This window comes from Notolepis coatsorum (genome assembly GCF_963971535.1).
Source record: "Notolepis coatsorum genome assembly, chromosome: 9".
In the NCBI taxonomy this organism is placed as follows: domain Eukaryota; kingdom Metazoa; phylum Chordata; class Actinopteri; order Aulopiformes; family Paralepididae; genus Notolepis; species Notolepis coatsorum.
In genome coordinates this window covers 148,859,169-148,880,444 of record NC_140173.1, presented here as the reverse complement: position 1 = coordinate 148,880,444, position 21,276 = coordinate 148,859,169, and the positions used below count along the sequence as shown (strand labels likewise).

Below are 21,276 nucleotides of genomic sequence, written 5' to 3'. Positions count from 1 at the left end.
ACTTGAGGCGACGACGACGCGTCGGGTGGGGGGGGGGGGGGGCCTACCGAGTTAGCGTTAGCTGGGATGCAGGGAGGCGTGGTCCAGGGGAGAGCCGGTAAGACCAGCTTTAATCAGGGTGCGGCTGGGTTGGAAGAGGACACTCGTTGGCTACCATGCTGACCATCTTTAATCAGGGCGCGGCTGGGTTGTGTTAGTGCCTTGCTCTACCCAGTGAGCTACACAGGGAATTGGACCCCTAACCCTGGCAGTGTTGGTGCCTTGCCCTGCCCACTGAGCTACACAGGGAATTGGACCCCTAACCCTGGCAGTGTTGGTGCCTTGCTCTACCCAGTGAGCTACACAGGGAATACCTGATACCTCGTATCAGGGTTAGGGGTTCCATTCCCTGTGTAGCTCAGTGGGTAGAGCAAGGCACCAACACTGCCAGGGTTAGGGGTTCCATTCCCTGTGTAGCTCAGTGGGAGACTCTATGTTCGAATCCAGCGGTCGGCGGTACCTCCGGCTTGGTCAGTCGTCCCTACGAGCATAATTGGCAGTGTTCGCGGGTGGGAAGCCGGCGGGGGTTATGAGTCCTGGTCGTTGCAAACAGCGACTCCTACTGGTCGGTCGGGGCGCCTGTTCAGCAGGAAGGTGATCTGGGGAAGATGCGCTACGTTCTCCCAGTGAAAGTCGCTGTCGGGTGAAAAGAAGCGGCCGGCTGACTCCACATGTATCGGAGGAGGCGTGTGGTAGTTCTACACCCTCCCCAGGCCGACCGCGGGGCAATGCACGCAGCGACCAGGAAGGGAATTGGCATAACGACTAAATTAGGATGGGAGGAAAATGTAGAAAGCCCAAAAGAAAATAGCTGACATAGCAGCTCTAATGCTGTGTAGCAAATGTTAGCTGTGATCTGATTGGACGTCTTTTTCTCACGTTCGAACGCACGGCACGGAGGTGTACGTAGAGAATCGAAATCAACGATTACCGGCGCTACCTCAGCTAACATTACATGAGTTACGTACTACATACACTACCGTTAGCATTGTTAGCTGACGCTAACTAACGTCGGCCACTATCGATACGTTTTCAACATCGCCGTCTGTCGATTCCTCTTCAGATACCCCTTCGACTTGTCATCCCTTCCTTCGGTTGAATCGAGTAGGTGGCGTTGACGTCTGTGCGCTCCGTGGCTGAAGTTGAAACTTTTTCAACAAGAGTGCCAGAAAAAACACTTTAAAAAAAAAACATTGAAAACGATAGAAAGAAAGGCCCCAGACGCGCTCAAAAAGACGTCCAATGTGATCACAGCCTAATGCTTTCTAGAGGTGGTAGACGCTTTGCATTGTGGGATAGATCTATATATATCTATATCATATATATATATCTATATCTATACCAACGCCAGGGCCCTCAGATCGGCTGATAAGGGTCTCCTAACCACTCGTAGGTCCAACTTCTAGGGGGGGACGTGCTTTTGCGGTCGCAGCCCCTGACCTCTGGAACAGCATCCCCATGTCCATCAAATTTGCCCCCTCCATCGAGTCTTTTAAATCAAAACTCAAAACCCACCTATATCGCCTGGCCTTCCCTGACTCACTTTGACTCTTGCCGTACTTGTTGACGTGTTGTTCTGTTTTTCCTTTGTCTATCCGTTGATTTTATTTTATTTCTCTGTTTATTTTATACTTTTCTTTGTACTTAGCTTAGCCATGTGAAGCACTTTGGTTGACAAGCGTCATGTTTAAATGTGCTATACAAATACATTTGATTGATTGATTGATTGATCACCATTCATTGTGCCTCAAATAGAGCCGCCATCAGCTCTATTTTAATCTTTCAAAATGTTCAGTTGCTATCGCATGCACTTATCTGTGTTTCATTACACACATGAGTGCATGCTTACCAACTGTCTCGCCTGTTTTACTGCAACACTACTATCACCAACATCTAAGAAGGGAGCTCCGCCCTTGAACGGCCCTTCTAAGGTTTCTCTCCTCCACATTGCCTGTGGTGCATTTTTTCCCTATTGCTAGGTTTTAGTAAGTTTTTCCTTACCTTCGCGTGGGGTCTGTCTGGGAGTGTTGCATTTATTTAGCATTTATTTTACATCTTTTGGACTTTATGGTGTTTTTGTTTTGAATGAAAAATGAATGAAAGAAATCAAGTTTTGTTCTTGATTTATTGTGATGTTTCTTCTTGACGTGTCCGGCCCATGGGGACATTAACGTGTGTTGTCGTCGGGCCTTTGATTTGATTTTGATTTGATTGTTTTTTCGGCTCCTCCCAGCTGTTCTGTAAACACGGCTGCCTCTGTTCTCTGATCCCCCGCAGGGCGGAGTCAAGACCATCCTGTCTGGATTCCACAACATCCTCACGCAAACAGACCCCTCGTTTAAAGGTTGGTTATCTGGATTCATAACCGTGAATAATTACTCTCGTGTCACTCTTGTTTACTCTCGTATCACCACTTTTTCCGACAACGGTCTTGACCGGGGCTCGAACCGGTGATCTTTTCCGATCATGAGTCGGAGCTCTACTCGTGTAGAGCTCATGTACTCATGTGCTGCCGGACAAAGGTTGTTTGTCTGGATTGTCGGAGCCCTCGTTTAAAGGTTGGTTATCTGGATTCATAAACCAAAAGGGGCAAATTATTGATTTTGGCACCACTTTAGGAACGGGCGTAATTTTTTAAGTACCGTAATTCCTCTAATAGTAACCCTGGCTTGTATTTGTTTCAACTGTAGCGGGTACCAGGCTTGTATTAGGAGGAGGCCTGTATAAGAGGGAGGCCTATATTTCTAATTTTCAAACCGATCATAATGAATAAATCAACATTTTGTGTCAGTTTGAACCCAGTAAAATGTACTCGGTTCATTTATTGAAACCAAGTACTGTATGAAATACGGTAGTAAACGGTGCAATTACAGGTGGTCAAAAAAAGTTTAATAAAGTAAAATAGTGCAATCACAATACTGGTATAATAATAATAACTTCGTTTTATACAATTCTGAGGTAGGCTTACTCTCTTGGTAAACATTAACACCATACCTACCATTATATGGTATTTACTGCACAGCCAGGCCAGCATATACATGAAACCCGGCTTGTATTAGGAGGCCGGCTTATAATTGCTTAGCTCAACAGCGCACCCGGTCATTAATAGAGACCCGGTTTTTATTGAATACCGGTTACTATTAGAGGAATTACGGTATTTGTTTTGGCTCAAGGGAATTGAGCCAAATCAATACCCAGCCCTAGTGGCATGCCGGGCACACGGTGCCAAGCGGTAGAAAGGCCTGTAGATACGATGCCAAAAGCACCGTTTTGTCCATTATGGTATATAAGATAAGATAAGATAAGATAAGATATTCCTTTATTAATCCCCTTGGGGAATTCAGGTATTATCGCGGGAGGGGGGGGGGGGGGGGGGGGGGGGTACAGGAACCTGCATGGTAATAGTAGAAAGACATAAATACAGGCAATAAAAATTATAGTACAGTAGAAAAGTAAAGATAGGCAGTGTAAACACTATAAATATAACTCTGAATATAAGAATATGAGCAAGTAGACAGTGTGATCAAAGGTGCAGATGACAGTGGCTCAGGAGGTAGAGCAGTCGTCTGGCAATCCAGAGGTTCCCGGTTCGATTCCCACTCCTCCCGGGCAGCTTGTCGAAGTGTCCTTGAGCAAGACACTTAACCCCTAATTGCTCCCGATGAGCAGGTTGGCACCTTGCATGGTGGCCTCCGCCGTCGGTGAGTGAATGTGTGAGTGAACGGGTAAAAATGTGAGGAACAAATTGTAAAGCTCTTTGGATAAAAGAGTCATATAAATGCAGCCATTTACCATTTATAGTGTACATTACAATAAATATGGTTACAATAAACACTAGAATCTAAATAATATACGATGAGTAAGTAAACTATACAGTATACACAAGGGAATCTATTTCCGGTTGGCCTGAATGATATTGTGATGGCTCGCCACGGATAAATCAACATTTTGTAAACACAAACACATATTTGGTTTGATTGATTGAAAACTTTATTAACAGATTGCAGAATGGTTTACTCAACCACCCTGGAGCTCAACACAGCCTCCCCCCACACAACTCATCAAATGGTCCTAACATTTCAACGTATGGATGTTTTCATCATCTGAAAAGGCCCTCGAGTTAAATCTTTCATGGGAGCATTTTATAAACCCTTCGAATATTGATCTGCGCTGTGCTGTATCGGGTTCCACTCGGGACACTCGCGGTCACGTTTATTTATTCATGTTTTGACCAAGACATGATTCCTGCAGGCTCTGCTGACGGCGCTCTTGTGTTTACTCTCGTATCACTCTTGTTTACTCACGTATCACTCTTGTTTACTCTCGTATCACTCTTGTTTACTCTTGTATCACTCTTGTTTACTCGTGTCACTCTTGTTTACTCTCGTATCACTCTTGTTTACTCTCGTAGCACTCTTGTTTACTCTTGTGTCACTCTTGTTTACTCTCGTATCACTCTTGTTTACTCTCGTGTCACTCTTGTTTACTCTTGTGTCACTCTTGTTTACTCTCGTGTCACTCTTGTTTACTCTTGTGTCACTCTTGTTTACTCTCATCACTCTTGTTTACTCTTGTGTCACTCTTGTTTACTCACGTATCACTCTTGTTTACTCTCGTGTCACTCTTTTTACTCTTGTGTCACTCTTGTTTACTCACGTATCACTCTTGTTTACTCTCGTATCACTCTTGTTTACTCTTGTGTCACTCTTGTTTACTCACGTATCACTCTTGTTTACTCTCGTATCACTCTTGTTTACTCTTGTGTCACTCTTGTTTACTCTCGTATCACTCTTGTTTACTCTCGTATCACTCTTGTTTACTCTCGTGTCACTCTTGTTTACTCTCGTATCACTCTTGTTTACTCTCGTGTCACTCTTGTTTACTCTCGTGTCACTCTTGTTTACTCTCGTGTCACTCTTGTTTACTCTCGTGTCACTCTTGTTTACTCTTGTGTCACTCTTGTTTACTCTCGTATCACTCTTGTTTACTCTCGTATCACTCTTGTTTACTCTCGTGTCACTCTTGTTTACTCTCGTATCACTCTTGTTTACTCTCGTGTCACTCTTGTTTACTCTCGTGTCACTCTTGTTTACTCTCGTATCACTCTTGTTTACTCTCGTGTCACTCTTGTTTACTCTTGTGTCACTCTTGTTTACTCTTGTGTCACTCTTGTTTACTCATGTGTCACTCTTGTTTACTCTCGTATCACTCTTGTTTACTCTCGTATCACTCTTGTTTACTCTCGTGTCACTCTTGTTTACTCATGTGTCACTCTTGTTTACTCTCGTGTCACTCTTGTTTACTCTCGTGTCACTCTTGTTTACTCTCGTATCACTCTTGTTTACTCTCGTATCACTCTTGTTTACTCTCGTGTCACTCTTGTTTACTCTGGTGTCACTCTTGTTTACTCTCGTATCACTCTTGTTTACTCTGGTGTCACTCTTGTTTACTCTCGTATCACTCTTGTTTACTCTCGTGTCACTCTTGTTTACTCTTGTATCACTCTTGTTTACTCTCGTATAACTTGTTTACTCTTGTATCACTCTTGTTTACTCTCGTGTCACTCTTGTTTACTCTCGTGTCACTCTTGTTTACTCTCGTGTCACTCTTGTTTACTCTCGTATAACTTGTTTACTCTCGTATCACTCTTGTTTACTCTCGTATCACTCTTGTTTACTCTCGTATCACTCTTGTTTACTCTCGTGTCACTCTTGTTTACTCATGTGTCACTCTTGTTTACTCTCGTATCACTCTTGTTTACTCTCGTATCACTCTTGTTTACTCTCGTGTCACTCTTGTTTACTCTTGTGTCACTCTTGTTTACTCTCGTATCACTCTTGTTTACTCTCGTATCACTCTTGTTTACTCTCGTGTCACTCTTGTTTACTCTCGTGTCACTCTTGTTTACTCTCGTGTCACTCTTGTTTACTCTCGTATCACTCTTGTTTACTCTTGTGTCACTCTTGTTTACTCTTGTGTCACTCTTGTTTACTCTCGTATCACTCTTGTTTACTCTCGTATCACTCTTGTTTACTCTCGTGTCACTCTTGTTTACTCTAGTATCACTCTTGTTTACTCTCGTATCACTCTTGTTTACTCACGTATAGGGATGGGAATCGAAAACCGGTTCCGGTTGGGAACCGGTTCCTAATTGGCCGATGCCTGGAACCGTGTGGCTCCCGTGACTTTCGATTCCCTTATCGCTGCCAGGTTTTTCCTAGTTGCGTAATAATGTTAGCGTTAGCATGTAGCCATGGCAGACTCTATTTGATTCATTAAGGGCTCGAAATTGCCTGGGTTTTGGTAATATGCTCCCGAAATGCTCCCGCTGTTTGGCTACTTCTATGTGCAGTGAAAACTACTTGAATGCTTTAGAACATAGTCATTGATTTAGTTTAGGGTGAGCTAAAATTAGCCGCGGAGCTATCGCTAGCTAACGTGAGCTAACGCTATTTAATCAAGCTCACAAAGAGAGATAAACAGCTGACAGCGGATAGTACATGTACAAATACAATAAAACAGCGGGTGGGGACTGTTGTGTAAACCTTGTACTCTTTAGTTCACATATAATAAGAGCCGGATTGTTTGTTTACTAAGTCTCTACTCTGAGTCCGTCAGACAGGAAGTACCATGGTGCAACGTACAAATGTGTCCGTGTAGCAACACAAGCCAATACCTTACAGGACAGGGGCCCGGGGAGGGAGCTCTGTGTGTCTGTGTGTGTGTGAGACAGAAGTCAGAGGAATAACGACTGTTATTCAATAGATTAAATTAGTTTAAGAATAAAAAAATAAATACATTTTAAGAGAATCTCAAATACATTATTTTATTTAAGTGTAGGCTATAGTTAATGTTTTATTTTTTACAGTTTTTGTATTTTTCTGACATGGTAAATGGCTGCTTTTTTATATAGCGCTTTTATCCAAAGCACTTTACAATTTGTTCCTTACATTTTACCCAATCACTCACACATTCACACAACGACGGCGCAGGCAACCATGCAAGGTGCCAACCTGCTCATCGGGAGCAGTTAGGGGTTAAGTGTCTTGCTCAAGGACACATCGACACGCTGCCCGGGAGGAGCGGGAATCGAACCAGGAACCTCCGGATTGCCAGACGACTGCTCTACCTCCCGAGCCACTGTCGCCCCTGACATGGGGGCTCAACAATAAATGACAATCAGAAATGTCAAGTTGCATGTTGTTATTCTAACCAGCTTAGTTCTGTTGCATTTCCAATTTATTTATTTAAATTATAAATTGACCAGGTATCGATAAGAGAATCGATAAAGAATCGAATCGATAAGCAGAATCGATAATGGAATCGTATCGATAAAATCCTATCAATTCCCATCCCTACTCACGTATCACTCTTGTTTACTCTCGTGTCACTCTTGTTTACTCTCGTGTCACTCTTGTTTACTCTCGTGTCACTCTTGTTTACTCTCGTATAACTTGTTTACTCTCGTATCACTCTTGTTTACTCTCGTATCACTCTTGTTTACTCTCATATCACTCTTGTTTACTCTTGTGTCACTCTTGTTTACTCTCGTGTCACTCTTGTTTACTCTTGTGTCACTCTTGTTTACTCTTGTGTCACTCTTGTTTACTCTCGTATCACTCTTGTTTACTCTTGTGTCACTCTTTCGTGTCACTCTTGTTTACTCTCGTATCACTCTTGTTTACTCTCATATCACTCTTGTTTACTCTTGTATCACTCTTGTTTACTCTTGTGTCACTCTTGTTTACTCTCATATCACTCTTGTTTACTCTTGTATCACTCTTGTTTACTCTTGTGTCACTCTTGTTTACTCTCGTATCACTCTTGTTTACTCATGTGTCACTCTTGTTTACTCTCGTTTCACTCTTGTTTACTCTCGTATCACTCTTGTTTACTCTCATATCACTCTTGTTTACTCTCGTATCACTCTTGTTTACTCTCGTATCACTCTTGTTTACTCTCGTTTCACTCTTGTTTACTCTCGTATCACTCTTGTTTACTCTCGTATCACTCTTGTTTACTCTCGTATCACTCTTGTTTACTCTCATATCACTCTTGTTTACTCTTGTGTCACTCTTGTTTACTCTCGTGTCACTCTTGTTTACTCTCGTGTCACTCTTGTTTACTCTCGTATCACTCTTGTTTACTCTCATATCACTCTTGTTTACTCTCGTATCACTATTGTTTACTCTCGTTTTACTCTCGTATCACTCTTGTTTACTCTCGTATCACTCTTGTTTACTCTCGTATCACTCTTGTTTACTCTCGTATCACTCTTGTTTACTCTCGTGTCACTCTTGTTTACTCTCGTATCACTCTTGTTTACTCTCGTGTCACTCTTGTTTACTCTCGTGTCACTCTTGTTTACTCTCGTATCACTCTTGTTTACTCTCATCACTCTTGTTTACTCTCGTGTCACTCTTGTTTACTCTCGTGTCACTCTTGTTTACTCTCGTATCACTCTTGTTTACTCTCATCACTCTTGTTTACTCTCGTGTCACTCTTGTTTACTCTCGTGTCACTCTTGTTTACTCTCGTATCACTCTTGTTTACTCTCGTGTCACTCTTGTTTACTCTCGTGTCACTCTTGTTTACTCTCGTGTCACTCTTGTTTACTCTCGTGTCACTCTTGTTTACTCTCGTGTCACTCTTGTTTACTCTCGTATCACTCTTGTTTACTCTTGTGTCACTCTTGTTTACTCTTGTATCACTCTTGTTTACGCTCGTGTCACTCTTGTTTACTCTCATATCACTCTTGTTTACTCTTGTGTCACTCTTGTTTACTCTCATATCACTCTTGTTTACTCTTGTGTCACTCTTGTTTACTCTTGTGTCACTCTTGTTTACTATCATATCACTCTTGTTTACTCTTGTGTCACTCTTGTTTACTCTCGTATCACTCTTGTTTACTCTCGTGTCACTCTTGTTTACTCTCGTATCACTCTTGTTTACTCTCGTATCACTCTTGTTTACTCTCGTGTCACTCTTGTTTATTCTCATGTCACTCTTGTTTACTCTCCTATCACTCTTGTTTACTCTCGTATCACTCTTGTTTACTCTTGTATCACTCTTGTTTACTCTCGTGTCACTCTTGTTTACTCTTGTGTCACATTTTGTACCAAAATGAATAAATTAAATTAACGATGTCTCTGATTGGTCCCCGCCCACAGATTGCCAGACCGTGCTGGTGGAACTTCTGGTTGCCATGGTGAGCCAGCGAATCACGGCAGAGGAGTTGGCCCTGTTGATTCGTCTCTTCCTGGAGAAAACCCCTCCCATTGTAAGTGGCGCGGCCTGTCACTCATCAAACACAGCACTGTTAGCCTACTGTATGTTCACAGCGTTTACACCGTTAACCCTTTCACTGCCGCAATGCCAAACGGTTAACCCTCTCACTGCGACAATACAGAAGGTTAAGGTTAACCTTCTGTAGTGTGGCGGTGAAAGGGTTAAGCTCAGCACTGTTGGCTTACTTCCCATACATTTACTGTCGTTTTACTATTATGTACCTTAACCTCAGGCAGGCAGGAAAGTGGCTATTTCTTTTTACTTGAACTTGAGGACTGCATACTTTTTTTGCAAAGCTTAGCTTTATACTTTATACTATAGCACATGCGTGAGCGTGGTCTCTTTTGAAAGATAACATTCTGAAGGTACTAATGCAAAAAAGGAGAATCACTTTTAGTGCTAACGAAATAGAGTAACAGAGGTTTGAACTTGAGTTGAACTTGTGTACTCACATTTCTCTTTAGTGGTTACAAGATTCCATTATTCAACACTGAAAGCCCTCCTGGGCCTCTTCGCTCTGTATACAATTAGCACCGGCGTGCGGGGGGGGGGGGGGGGGGGAGGCGGGGGGACCAACCTGCCGCTGCCGCTCGTTATCACGGAGCTGTTGATGATTGGAACGCGGTGTAACGCGCCTCAGGAACCCTGAGCAGAGCGTCCGCTGAGGAGGAGACGGAGGTTATTTTTACCCTCTGTAGACTCCGTGACGCATTGTTCGCCACGTCCTCCAGTGTCCTGCAGTAGCGTCTGCTGGCATGAGAAGGAGACGCGTCATTGGATCAGGTGTCTCCTGTGTGTGTGTGTGTGCGTGTGTGTGTGTGTGTGTGTGTGTGTGTGTGTGTGTGTCTACGTCTACCAGGGTTCGCACAAGGTCCTTGAAGTGCTTAAATCTTTTTAACAAGGTGCTTAAAAAGTCCTTGAAATTCAAATCAACCATTCGCATTGAAAGTTTTGTTCATCCACGATAAAATAGTTCTGAATCAAGAAATATAAATTGGCTAAGATTTGCTGAGCACGTTCTCTTATTCAGCAACATGTTTGCGGTTTGGGGTTCATTGCCTTGCTCAAGGGCACTTCAGCGGTAGGAGGGAGGGCAGAGCTGTTTGTTATTTCCTCGCTGGTCTGGGGAATTTAACCGGGCAACCCCCGCGATCACAAGATCACTCCTCTAACGGTTAAAAAAAGAAAGAGGGTGAGAACCACTGGCCTAAAGGTTAGAGTCTAACTTTCGGACCCCCAAATGTATACACATTAGGACCATCAAACTGATACACATTAGGACCTTCAAACTGATACACATTAGGACCATCAAACTGATACACATTAGGATCATCAAACTGATACACATTAGGACCATCAAACTGATACACATTAGGACCATCAAAGTGATACACATTAGGACCATCAAACTGATACACATTAGGACCATCAAACTGATACACATCAGGACCATCAAACTGATACACATTAGGACCATCAAACTGATACACATCAGGACCATCAAACTGATACACATTAGGACCATCAAACTGATACACATTAGGACCATCAAACTGATACACATTAGGACCATCAAACTGATACACATTAGGACCATCAAACTGATACACATTAGGACCATCAAACTGATACACATTAGGACCATCAAACTGATACACATCAGGACCATCAAACTGATACACATTAGGACCATCAAACTGATACACATTAGGACCATCAAACTCAGATAGCCTCCCGTTAGCTACCGTTAGCTAGTCGACAACATTAGTAGCTAATAATAATAGTAGCGTGATCTACTGGGCAGTGGGCAGGTACACAGCAGTGCACGGAAGCGGTTTCTATAGTTACCACTATAGCGGTTTCTATAGTTACCACTGTAGGGACGTGTAGTCTGACGTCACTCTGGACCGCCCGCGAGGTCCACCACCCGTATAGGGATTTATCATTGGGGAAATGGATTATCGGCTATTGTAACAATTCTACCTCATGGACATTGAAAAGCTTTCCATTTTTGCACAAAATGAGTTCCCTTCTATCGCTAACATTATTTGTGGTTGAAATAAAATTCTGCGATTTTTTTTTTTTTATTATTTTTTACGATTAATTGCGAATATTTTCACGTTGAGCTATAGATTGTGGATGAATACGCACAGAAAGGTACACCATAGGGGCGGTCGGGTGGCGTAGCGGAGATTGCGCTCGTCACCAATGCAAGAGGCTGCGGTCTCGACTCCCGGTGTCAGCATCGCCCTGCGGCTTGGGCCGGTCGTCATACTAACTCGTTTGGCTGAGTTAGCGGGAGGGAAGTCGAGGGTGGTAATCTGGCGTTGTGGACAGCGACGCCTACAGGTCAGGTCTGGGCGCCTGCTCAGCGAAAGGCAGGAAGTGGTGAAGGCAGCGTGACCTCCCACGCGTTACGCTTCACCAATGAGAGTCCTCGCTGCCAGGTGAGAAGAGAGCCACTGGCTGTCTCCGCACGTGTCGGAGGAAGCATGTGGTGGACTTCAGGGTTCCCTTGTACCGACCAGTAGGAGGAACATGCGCACAACAACCAGGTAGGGGAGGGGGGGGGAATTGGCATAACGACTAAATTGGGACGGGGAGAAAAAATTTGTAAATCAGGCGGAGAAAAAGAGGATAAAAAAAGAAAGGTACACCATGCAAATGTCAATGCTTTATTTGTTTTAAACGAGATGATTTAGAAATGGGCAATGGGGGGAAATACGTTGCGTTTTCAAAATGGTGGACCGGCCGGAAACGGCAATGACGTAACCACTACACCTCCACTATAGCGGTTTCTATGGTTACCACAGGGCGAGGAGCTGGTGTTGACTCGCAGAACACATGCCCCGCCCCCGTCTCTGTGAAGGTGACGAGGCGTTACTGTTTTACCTTCACGAGTCTCTCTGGGTTGCCTCGGGTCTCAGAGACGTTCATTACCGATGGATTTATGTGGTAATAGACGGCTCTGGTTCAGATCCTTCTAGACGGATCTCAAGAGCAACTTCCTAACACCAGGGTGCTAATGAGAACGCCAGGGAGCGTGAGGATACACTGCTACACACACACACACGCACACACACACACACATGCACACACGCACACACACACGCACACACACACGCACACACACACTGATATACTACCGTCTGAATATAACACCCCCACTGCTCTGTGACCTGCCATGAGATCATACTGATGTCTCTCATGTCTAATATCATGTCTTAATTGAAATATCGAATAGGGGCGACAGTCGCTCAGGAGGAGCGGTCGTCTGGTCGTCTGAAAGGTTCCCGGTTCGAGTCCGGCCTCCTCTCTCGGGCAGCTTGTCTTTCATTTTCAGTTTTTTTTTTATTTTACACAGTTTAACACTTTGACTGCCTAAAAACGCTTTACAGCGTCATTGCTGGCGATGCTAAAGTTGCCGGGGGACGCTGTACAGCGTCCTTATATCAATATTTCAAAAATCTGCGATCTGATCCATAATGTCCCTCCGCTGGTCTGAGAACCACCAGCAGGACCCACTGAGCTCTCTGGCGGTTCAGGAGCGCCATCTGGTGGCCGATCGCGCAACCGCTTAACAGGAAGCACAGTGGAGGTTGTGCTACATGTCCGTATTGCTTCCGGCCACTCGGGATAGGTTCCGGCATTCTAGCTCGTCACTCTACATAGCGATCGATTGCCAATAACTCGATAAACAACATGATTTGGACGTATATACCATTATACAAGCTGGAGATGGACCGGGTAATAATATATCCCATAATGATAAAATGTCTACTCGACGATGATCGCCCAACGGCGCGCGGAGACTGGGGTGAGTTTCAGCGTGTAACGTTACCATCTTCGATACTAACTGCTTTTATCAACATTTGACCCACATTAGATGATTGGTATAACGCTGCCCACGGAATTATAAACGCCCCCTCGCCCATCCGGTCAACATCAGATGACGTGTAGTAACTTCTAGAAGTACGTCTAGTTGGAATTTTTTATATCGCGCTGATTGCCATCAAACTGTATTTCATCATCAATATAATGCATTTGGGGCTATATATCACGTTCTGGAGAAAGTTGCAGAAAGAGATGAAAACATACTTATACATTAGACCATACTTTACTATGAATATGTGAATGAAAAAGTTTAACGTTGCTACACAATGAACAATACATATAGGACTTTGAATGGGCCCTAATAATGGCAATGTAGCAATAGAATTTAAAAAGTTATAGCCCTGCAAAGAAGGGGACTTTCTCCATAGACAAATAGCGCTGGCAATCTATGGTATATCATTAATTTAACCCATGGCAGCCAAAGTGTTAAAAATACACAAGAATTACTCAAAAATGACAAAGGAATAACATAATATACAGTGTGCAGGGAGAGAATGTGACTATAAAAGTGATGGCAAACTAACCACGTCCTACAGTCGCTTGTTGTCTGCTGGCACGAGAAGGAGACGCGTCATTGGATCAGGTGTGTGTGTGTGTGTGTGTGTGTGTGTGCGTCCTTGTCCTTGTCCTTGTCCTTGTCCTTGTCCTTGTCCTTGAGCGAGACACCAATTAACCCCTAATTGCTCCTGATGAGCAGGTCGGCACCTCGCATCGTCGGTGTGTGAATGTGAGTCATGAGTTGTAAAGCGCTTTGGATAAAAGCTGTTATATAAAAGGCAACCTCCCCTCTCTGCTCTGTGATCTACCAGGAGATCTAGTCTCTCATGTCTAATATAACCTCCTCTCTCCTCTGTGATCTACCAGGAGATCTAGTCTCTCATGTCTAATATAACCTCCCCTCTCCTCTGTGATCTACCAGGAGATCTAGTCTCTCATGTCTAATATAACCTCCTCTCTCCTCTGTGATCTACCAGGAGATCTAGTCTCTCATGTCTAATATAACCTCCTCTCCTCTCTGTGATCTACCAGGAGATCTAGTCTCTCATGTCTAATATAACCTCCTCTCTCCTCTGTGATCTACCAGGAGATCTAGTCTCTCATGTCTAATATAACCTCCTGTCTCCTCTGTGATCTACCAGGAGATCTAGTCTCTCATGTCTAATATAACCTCCTCTCTCCTCTGTGATCTACCAGGAGATCTAGTCTCTCATGTCTAATATAACCTCCTCTCCTCTCTGTGATCTACCAGGAGATCTAGTCTCTCATGTCTAATATAACCTCCTCTCCTCTGTGATCTACCAGGAGATCTAGTCTCTCATGTCTAATATAACCTCCTCTCCTCTGTGATCCACCAGGAGATCTAGTCTCTCATGTCTAATATAACCTCCTCTCCTCTCTGTGATCTACCAGGAGATCTAGTCTCTCATGTCTAATATAACCTCCTCTCTCCTCTGTGATCCACCAGGAGATCTAGTCTCTCATGTCTAATAGATCCTCCTCTCCTCTCTGTGATCTACCAGGAGATCTAGTCTCTCATGTCTAATATAACCTCCTCTCTCCTCTGTGATCTACCAGGAGATCTAGTCTCTCGTGTCTAATATAACCTCCTCTCCTCTCTGTGATCTACCAGGAGATCTAGTCTCTCATGTCTAATATAACCTCCTCTCTCCTCTGTGATCCACCAGGAGATCTAGTCTCTCATGTCTAATAGAACCTCCTCTCCTCTCTGTGATCTACCAGGAGATCTAGTCTCTCATGTCTAATATAACCTCCTCTCCTCTGTGATCTACCAGGAGATCTAGTCTCTCATGTCTAATATAACCTCCTCTCCTCTGTGATCTACCAGGAGATCTAGTCTCTCATGTCTAATATAACCTCCTCTCCTCTGTGATCTACCAGGAGATCTAGTCTCTCATGTCTAATATAACCTCCTCTCCTCTGTGATCTACCAGGAGATCTAGTCTCTCATGTCTAATATAACCTCCTCTCCTCTGTGATCTACCAGGAGATCTAGTCTCTCATGTCTAATATAACCTCCTCTCTCCTCTGTGATCTACCAGGAGATCTAGTCTCTCATGTCTAATATAACCTCCTCTGTGATCTACCAGGAGATCTAGTCTCTCATGTCTAATATAACCTCCCCTCTGCTCTGTGATCTACCAGGAGATCTAGTCTCTCATGTCTAATATAACCTCCCCTCTCCTCTGTGATCTACCAGGAGATCTAGTCTCTCATGTCTAATATAACCTCCTCTCCTCTGTGATCTACCAGGAGATCTAGTCTCTCATGTCTAATATAACCTCCCCTCTGCTCTGTGATCTACCAGGAGATCTAGTCTCTCATGTCTAATAGAACCTCCTCTGTGATCTACCAGGAGATCTAGTCTCTCATGTCTAATATAACCTCCTCTCTCCTCTGATCTACCAGGAGATCTAGTCTCTCATGTCTAATATAACCTCCTCTCCTCTCTGTGATCTACCAGGAGATCTAGTCTCTCATGTCTAATAGATCCTCATCTCCTCTCTGTGATCTACCAGGAGATCTAGTCTCTCATGTCTAATATAACCTCCTCTCCTCTGTGATCCACCAGGAGATCTAGTCTCTCATGTCTAATATAACCTCCTCTCCTCTGTGATCTACCAGGAGATCTAGTCTCTCATGTCTAATAGATCCTCCTCTCCTCTCTGTGATCTACCAGGAGATCTAGTCTCATGTCTAATAGAACCTCCTCTCCTCTGTGATCTACCAGGAGATCTAGTCTCTCATGTCTAATAGAACCTCCTCTCTCCTCTGTGATCTACCAGGAGATCTAGTCTCTCATGTCTAATAGAACCTCCCCTCTCCTCTGTGATCTACCAGGAGATCTAGTCTCTCATGTCTAATATAACCTCCTCTGTGATCTACCAGGAGATCTAGTCTCATGTCTAATATAACCTCCTCTCTCCTCTGTGATCTACCAGGAGATCTAGTCTCTCATGTCTAATAGAACCTCCTCTCTCCTGTGATCTACCAGGAGATCTAGTCTCTCATGTCTAATATAACCTCCTGTCTCCTCTGTGATCTACCAGGAGATCTAGTCTCTCATGTCTAATATAACCTCCTCTGTGATCTACCAGGAGATCTAGTCTCTCATGTCTAATATAACCTCCTCTCTCCTCTGTGATCTACCAGGAGATCTAGTCTAATATAACCTCCTCTGTGATCTACCAGGAGATCTAGTCTAATATAACCTCCTCTGTGATCTACCAGGAGATCTAGTCTAATATAACCTCCTCTGTGATCTACCAGGAGATCTAGTCTAATATAACCTCCTCTGTGATCTACCAGGAGATCTAGTCTAATATAACCTCATCTGTGATCTACCAGGAGATCTAGTCTAATATAACCTCCTCTGTGATCTACCAGGAGATCTAGTCTCATGTCTAATAGAACCTCCTCTCTCCTCTGTGATCTACCAGGAGATCTAGTCTCTCATGTCTAATATAACCTCCTCTCCTCTGTGATCTACCAGGAGATCTAGTCTCTCATGTCTAATATAACCTCCTCTCTCCTCTGTGATCTACCAGGAGATCTAGTCTCTCATGTCTAATATAACCTCCTCTCTCCTCTGTGATCTACCAGGAGATCTAGTCTCTCATGTCTAATATAACCTCCTCTCCTCTGTGATCTACCAGGAGATCTAGTCTCTCATGTCTAATATAACCTCCTCTCTCCTCTGTGATCTACCAGGAGATCTAGTCTCTCATGTCTAATATAACCTCCTCTCTCCTCTGTGATCTACCAGGAGATCTAGTCTCATGTCTAATATAACCTCCTCTGTGATCTACCAGGAGATCTAGTCTCTCATGTCTAATATAACCTCCTCTCTCCTCTGTGATCTACCAGGAGATCTAGTCTCATGTCTAATATAACCTCCTCTCTCCTCTGTGATCTACCAGGAGATCTAGTCTCTCATGTCTAATATAACCTCCTCTCTCCTCTGTGATCTACCAGGAGATCTAGTCTCTCATGTCTAATATAACCTCCTCTCTCCTCTGTGATCTACCAGGAGATCTAGTCTCTCATGTCTAATATAACCTCCTCTGTGATCTACCAGGAGATCTAGTCTCATGTCTAATATAACCTCCTCTGTGATCTACCAGGAGATCTAGTCTCTCATGTCTAATTATAACCTCCTCTGTGATCTACCAGGAGATCTAGTCTCTCATGTCTAATATAACCTCCTCTGTGATCTACCAGGAGATCTAGTCTCTCATGTCTAATATAACCTCCTCTCTCCTCTGTGATCTACCAGGAGATCTAGTCTCTCATGTCTAATATAACCTCCTCTCCTCTGTGATCTACCAGGAGATCTAGTCTCTCATGTCTAATATAACCTCCTCTCTCCTCTGTGATCTACCAGGAGATCTAGTCTCTCATGTCTAATATAACCTCCTCTCTGCTCTGTGATCTACCAGGAGATCTAGTCTCATGTCTAATATAACCTCCTCTCTCCTCTGTGATCTACCAGGAGATCTAGTCTCTTATGTCTAATATAACCTCCTCTCCTCTGTGATCTACCAGGAGATCTAGTCTAATATAACCTCCTCTGTGATCTACCAGGAGATCTAGTCTCTCATGTCTAATATAACCTCCTCTCCTCTGTGATCTACCAGGAGATCTAGTCTAATATAACCTCCTCTGTGATCTACCAGGAGATCTAGTCTCTCATGTCTAATATAACCTCCTCTCTCCTCTGTGATCTACCAGGAGATCTAGTCTCTCATGTCTAATATAACCTCCTCTCTCCTCTCTGTGATCTACCAGGAGATCTAGTCTCTCATGTCTAATATAACCTCCTCTCTCCTCTGTGATCTACCAGGAGATCTAGTCTCTTATGTCTAATAGATCCTCCTCTCCTCTGTGATCTACCAGGAGATCTAGTCTCTCATGTCTAATATAACCTCCTCTCCTCTCTGTGATCTACCAGGAGATCTAGTCTCTCATGTCTAATATAACCTCCTCTGTGATCTACCAGGAGATCTAGTCTCTCATGTCTAATAGAACCTCCTCTCCTCTCTGTGATCTACCAGGAGATCTTGCTGAGGGGCCTCCTCCAGATCGTCGAGGCCAACATGCACGTGGAGCCGCTCCACTTCGTGCCGTTCCCCATCGTCCTGGGGGGCGCCTCCACGCCGGGCGGGGGGGGCGCGTCCCCCGGCTCCTCCCGGCTGAACGGGACGTCCTCCTCGGGGGGGAAGGGGGGCGGCGGCGGCGGCGGGGGGGGGCTGCTCTGGAGGGGCAAACTGTCCCCTGGGCGCCGGGAGCCGGACGCCGAGCCCCGACCCCCCGGTCACCTGCGCACCTCCCCGTGGCACGTGGCCCCCCTCCACCTGCCCCTGGTGGGGCAGAACTGCTGGCCCCACATGGCGAGTGGCTTCAGCGCCTCCGTGTGGCTGAGGGTGGAAGAGCAGGAGGAGAAGGGAGGGGACAAGGAGAAAGGTGAGGCAACAATACTTTTTTTTAATTTTTTTTAATTTTTTTTTTATGCGAAGCACTTCAATGAACGTCACTCACTCACTCACTCACTCACTCACTCACTCACTCATTCACTCACTCACTCACAAACTCACAAACTCACTCACTCACTCACAAACTCACTCACTCACTCACTCACAAACTCACAAACTCACTCACTCACTCACAAACTCACTCACTCACTCACTCACTCACAAACTCATTCACTCACTCACAAACGCACTCACTCACTCACAAACTCACTCACAAACTCACTCACTCACTCACAAACTCACTCACTCACAAACTCACTCACTCACTCACAAACTCACTCACTCACAAACTCACTCACTCACAAACTCACTCACTCACTCACAAACTCACAAACTCACTCACTCACTCACAAACTCACTCACTCACAAACTCACTCACTCACAAACTCACAAACTCACTCACAAACTCACTCACAAACTCACTCACTCACTCACTCACTCACAAACTCACTCACAAACTCACTCACTCAAACTCACTCACTCACTCACTCACTCACTCACAAACTCACTCACAAACTCACTCACTCACAAACTCACTCACTCAAAGTCAATCACTCACTCACTCACTCACAAACTCACTCACTCACTCACTCACAAACTCACTCACAAACTCACTCACAAACTCACTCACAAACTCACAAACTCACTCACTCACTCACAAACTCACTCACTCACTCACTCACTCACTCACTCACTCACTCACAAACTCACTCACAAACTCACTCACTCACTCACAAACTGAGTCACAAACTCACACAAAAATACTAGAGGTTACTACAGGGTTCGCACAAGGTCCTTGAAGTACTTAAAGTGCTTGATTTTTAGGGCGGCCGGGTAGCGCAGCGGACTAAGCGTATGTCTACCACCACAGAGCCAGTGCGATCGAATCCAGCTGTGGTGCCTCCGGCTTGGCCGACCGTCCATACTGACACAATTGGCAGTGTTAGAGGGTGGGAAGCCGGTGGGGTGGGTCCTGGTCATTGTAAACAGCGACTCCTACAGTTCGGTCGAGGCGCCTGCACAGCAAGGGAAGGATCTGGAGGGAGGTAGTGTGATCCTCCCACACGTTACACTCTCTCAGTGAGAATCCGTGCTGCCAGGTGAAAAGAAGCGGTGGGCTGGGTACACATGTGTTGGAGGAAGCATGTGATAGTCTCCACTCTCCCAGACCGATGGTAGGGGGTAGAGTGCGCAACGACCAGGAAGGGGAGTGGGAATTGGCATAACGACTAATATTGGGAGGGGAGAAAAACAGAAAAAGAAGGGGGAAAAAGATAATACAAAAAAAAAAGTGCTTGATTTTTGTCCAAAAAAAGTCAAGGCCTGGAATTCCTTAAACAGCCAATTTTTTTAACAAGGTGCTTAAAAAGTCATTGAAATTCAAATCAACCATTCACATTGAAAGTTCTGTTCATCCATGATACAATAGTTCTGAATCAAGAAATACATATAGTGCTTAGAAAAGTGCTCGAAAGTCCTTGAATTTCATTTTGCAATGTCTGCGGGAACCCTGTTACTACTAGAGGACGTGAACTAACTTTCCATCCTCCGGTTTACCGTCCTCCAGAGGAGGCGAAGGCTCCCGCGGCCGCGCCCCACCACGGCACCACCAACTCGGGGCAGAGAGCCATGGAGGAGGGCCTCACCCACATCCTCTCCATGGGCTCCAAGGCGCTGATGCTGCAGGTGTGGGCCGACCTCTCCACCGGGTCGCTCACCTTCAGGTGAGGAAACAGACCGGACCGGACTGCATTAGACGTGCTGATGAGTGTTTTGTTTTGTGTTGTCGCTGTGACCCGTTCCAACCACTAGGGGCAGACAGGCGCCTGGGGACCAGCCGTAATGCCAGGACGGAGGGAATGTCATTTTAATTTCCAACTAGGGATGTCCGATATTATCGGCCTACCGATATTATCGGCCGATATTGGTATTAAAATGTAATATCGGAAATTATCGGTATCTATTTTCAAATATTTTTATTTAATTTTAATTTTTTTACATTTATTTAACCTTTATTTACCCAGGCAATTATATATTTGCTTAGAAAACGCAAATGTCAAAAGAAATAATAATTCTCCATGTGGTAAATACACAGGTCACAACATTTTTACAGTAAAGTTTTGGAGTTGTATTTGGAGTGTATTTCATGACTGTTGGGAACTAGGCTACACTGGCACACCTACTTCCAGCGAATGACGCTAAGCTAGGCTAACGGTGCGGCTGTTCCCTAAGCCTAATGCATGCACAGAGAAGAAAAGGGTTTGTATCTGCTGGTCTAACTCCAGGATAGATGGCAAATAAACTAATTTCCCAAAAAGTTGGCATGCTCCCCCTATCAATCCCTACCAGATCCGGAAATTGGTTTTAAGCCATAAATATTGGATCCGATTTGTTTTCTTTTTTTTTATCCACTTTTTCTCCCATTTTTTTCTATATTTTTTCTCCCATCCCAATTTCGTATCATCCAATTCAACCCTCCCCTGTCACGAACGCTGTTTCTTGCCTC

General features: G+C 44.4%; 1 protein-coding gene across 1 annotated transcript in view; it reads left to right on the top strand.

Moving 5' to 3' along the window:
* lyst (lysosomal trafficking regulator) overlaps window positions 1-21,276 on the top strand; it is a 190,048-nt gene that overhangs the window by 65,701 nt on the left and 103,071 nt on the right. The window contains 4 exon segments of the mRNA XM_084322050.1: window positions 2,317-2,383; window positions 9,210-9,319; window positions 18,294-18,702; window positions 20,338-20,494. Coding sequence (XP_084178176.1) covers window positions 2,317-2,383; window positions 9,210-9,319; window positions 18,294-18,702; window positions 20,338-20,494 — 743 coding nt within the window.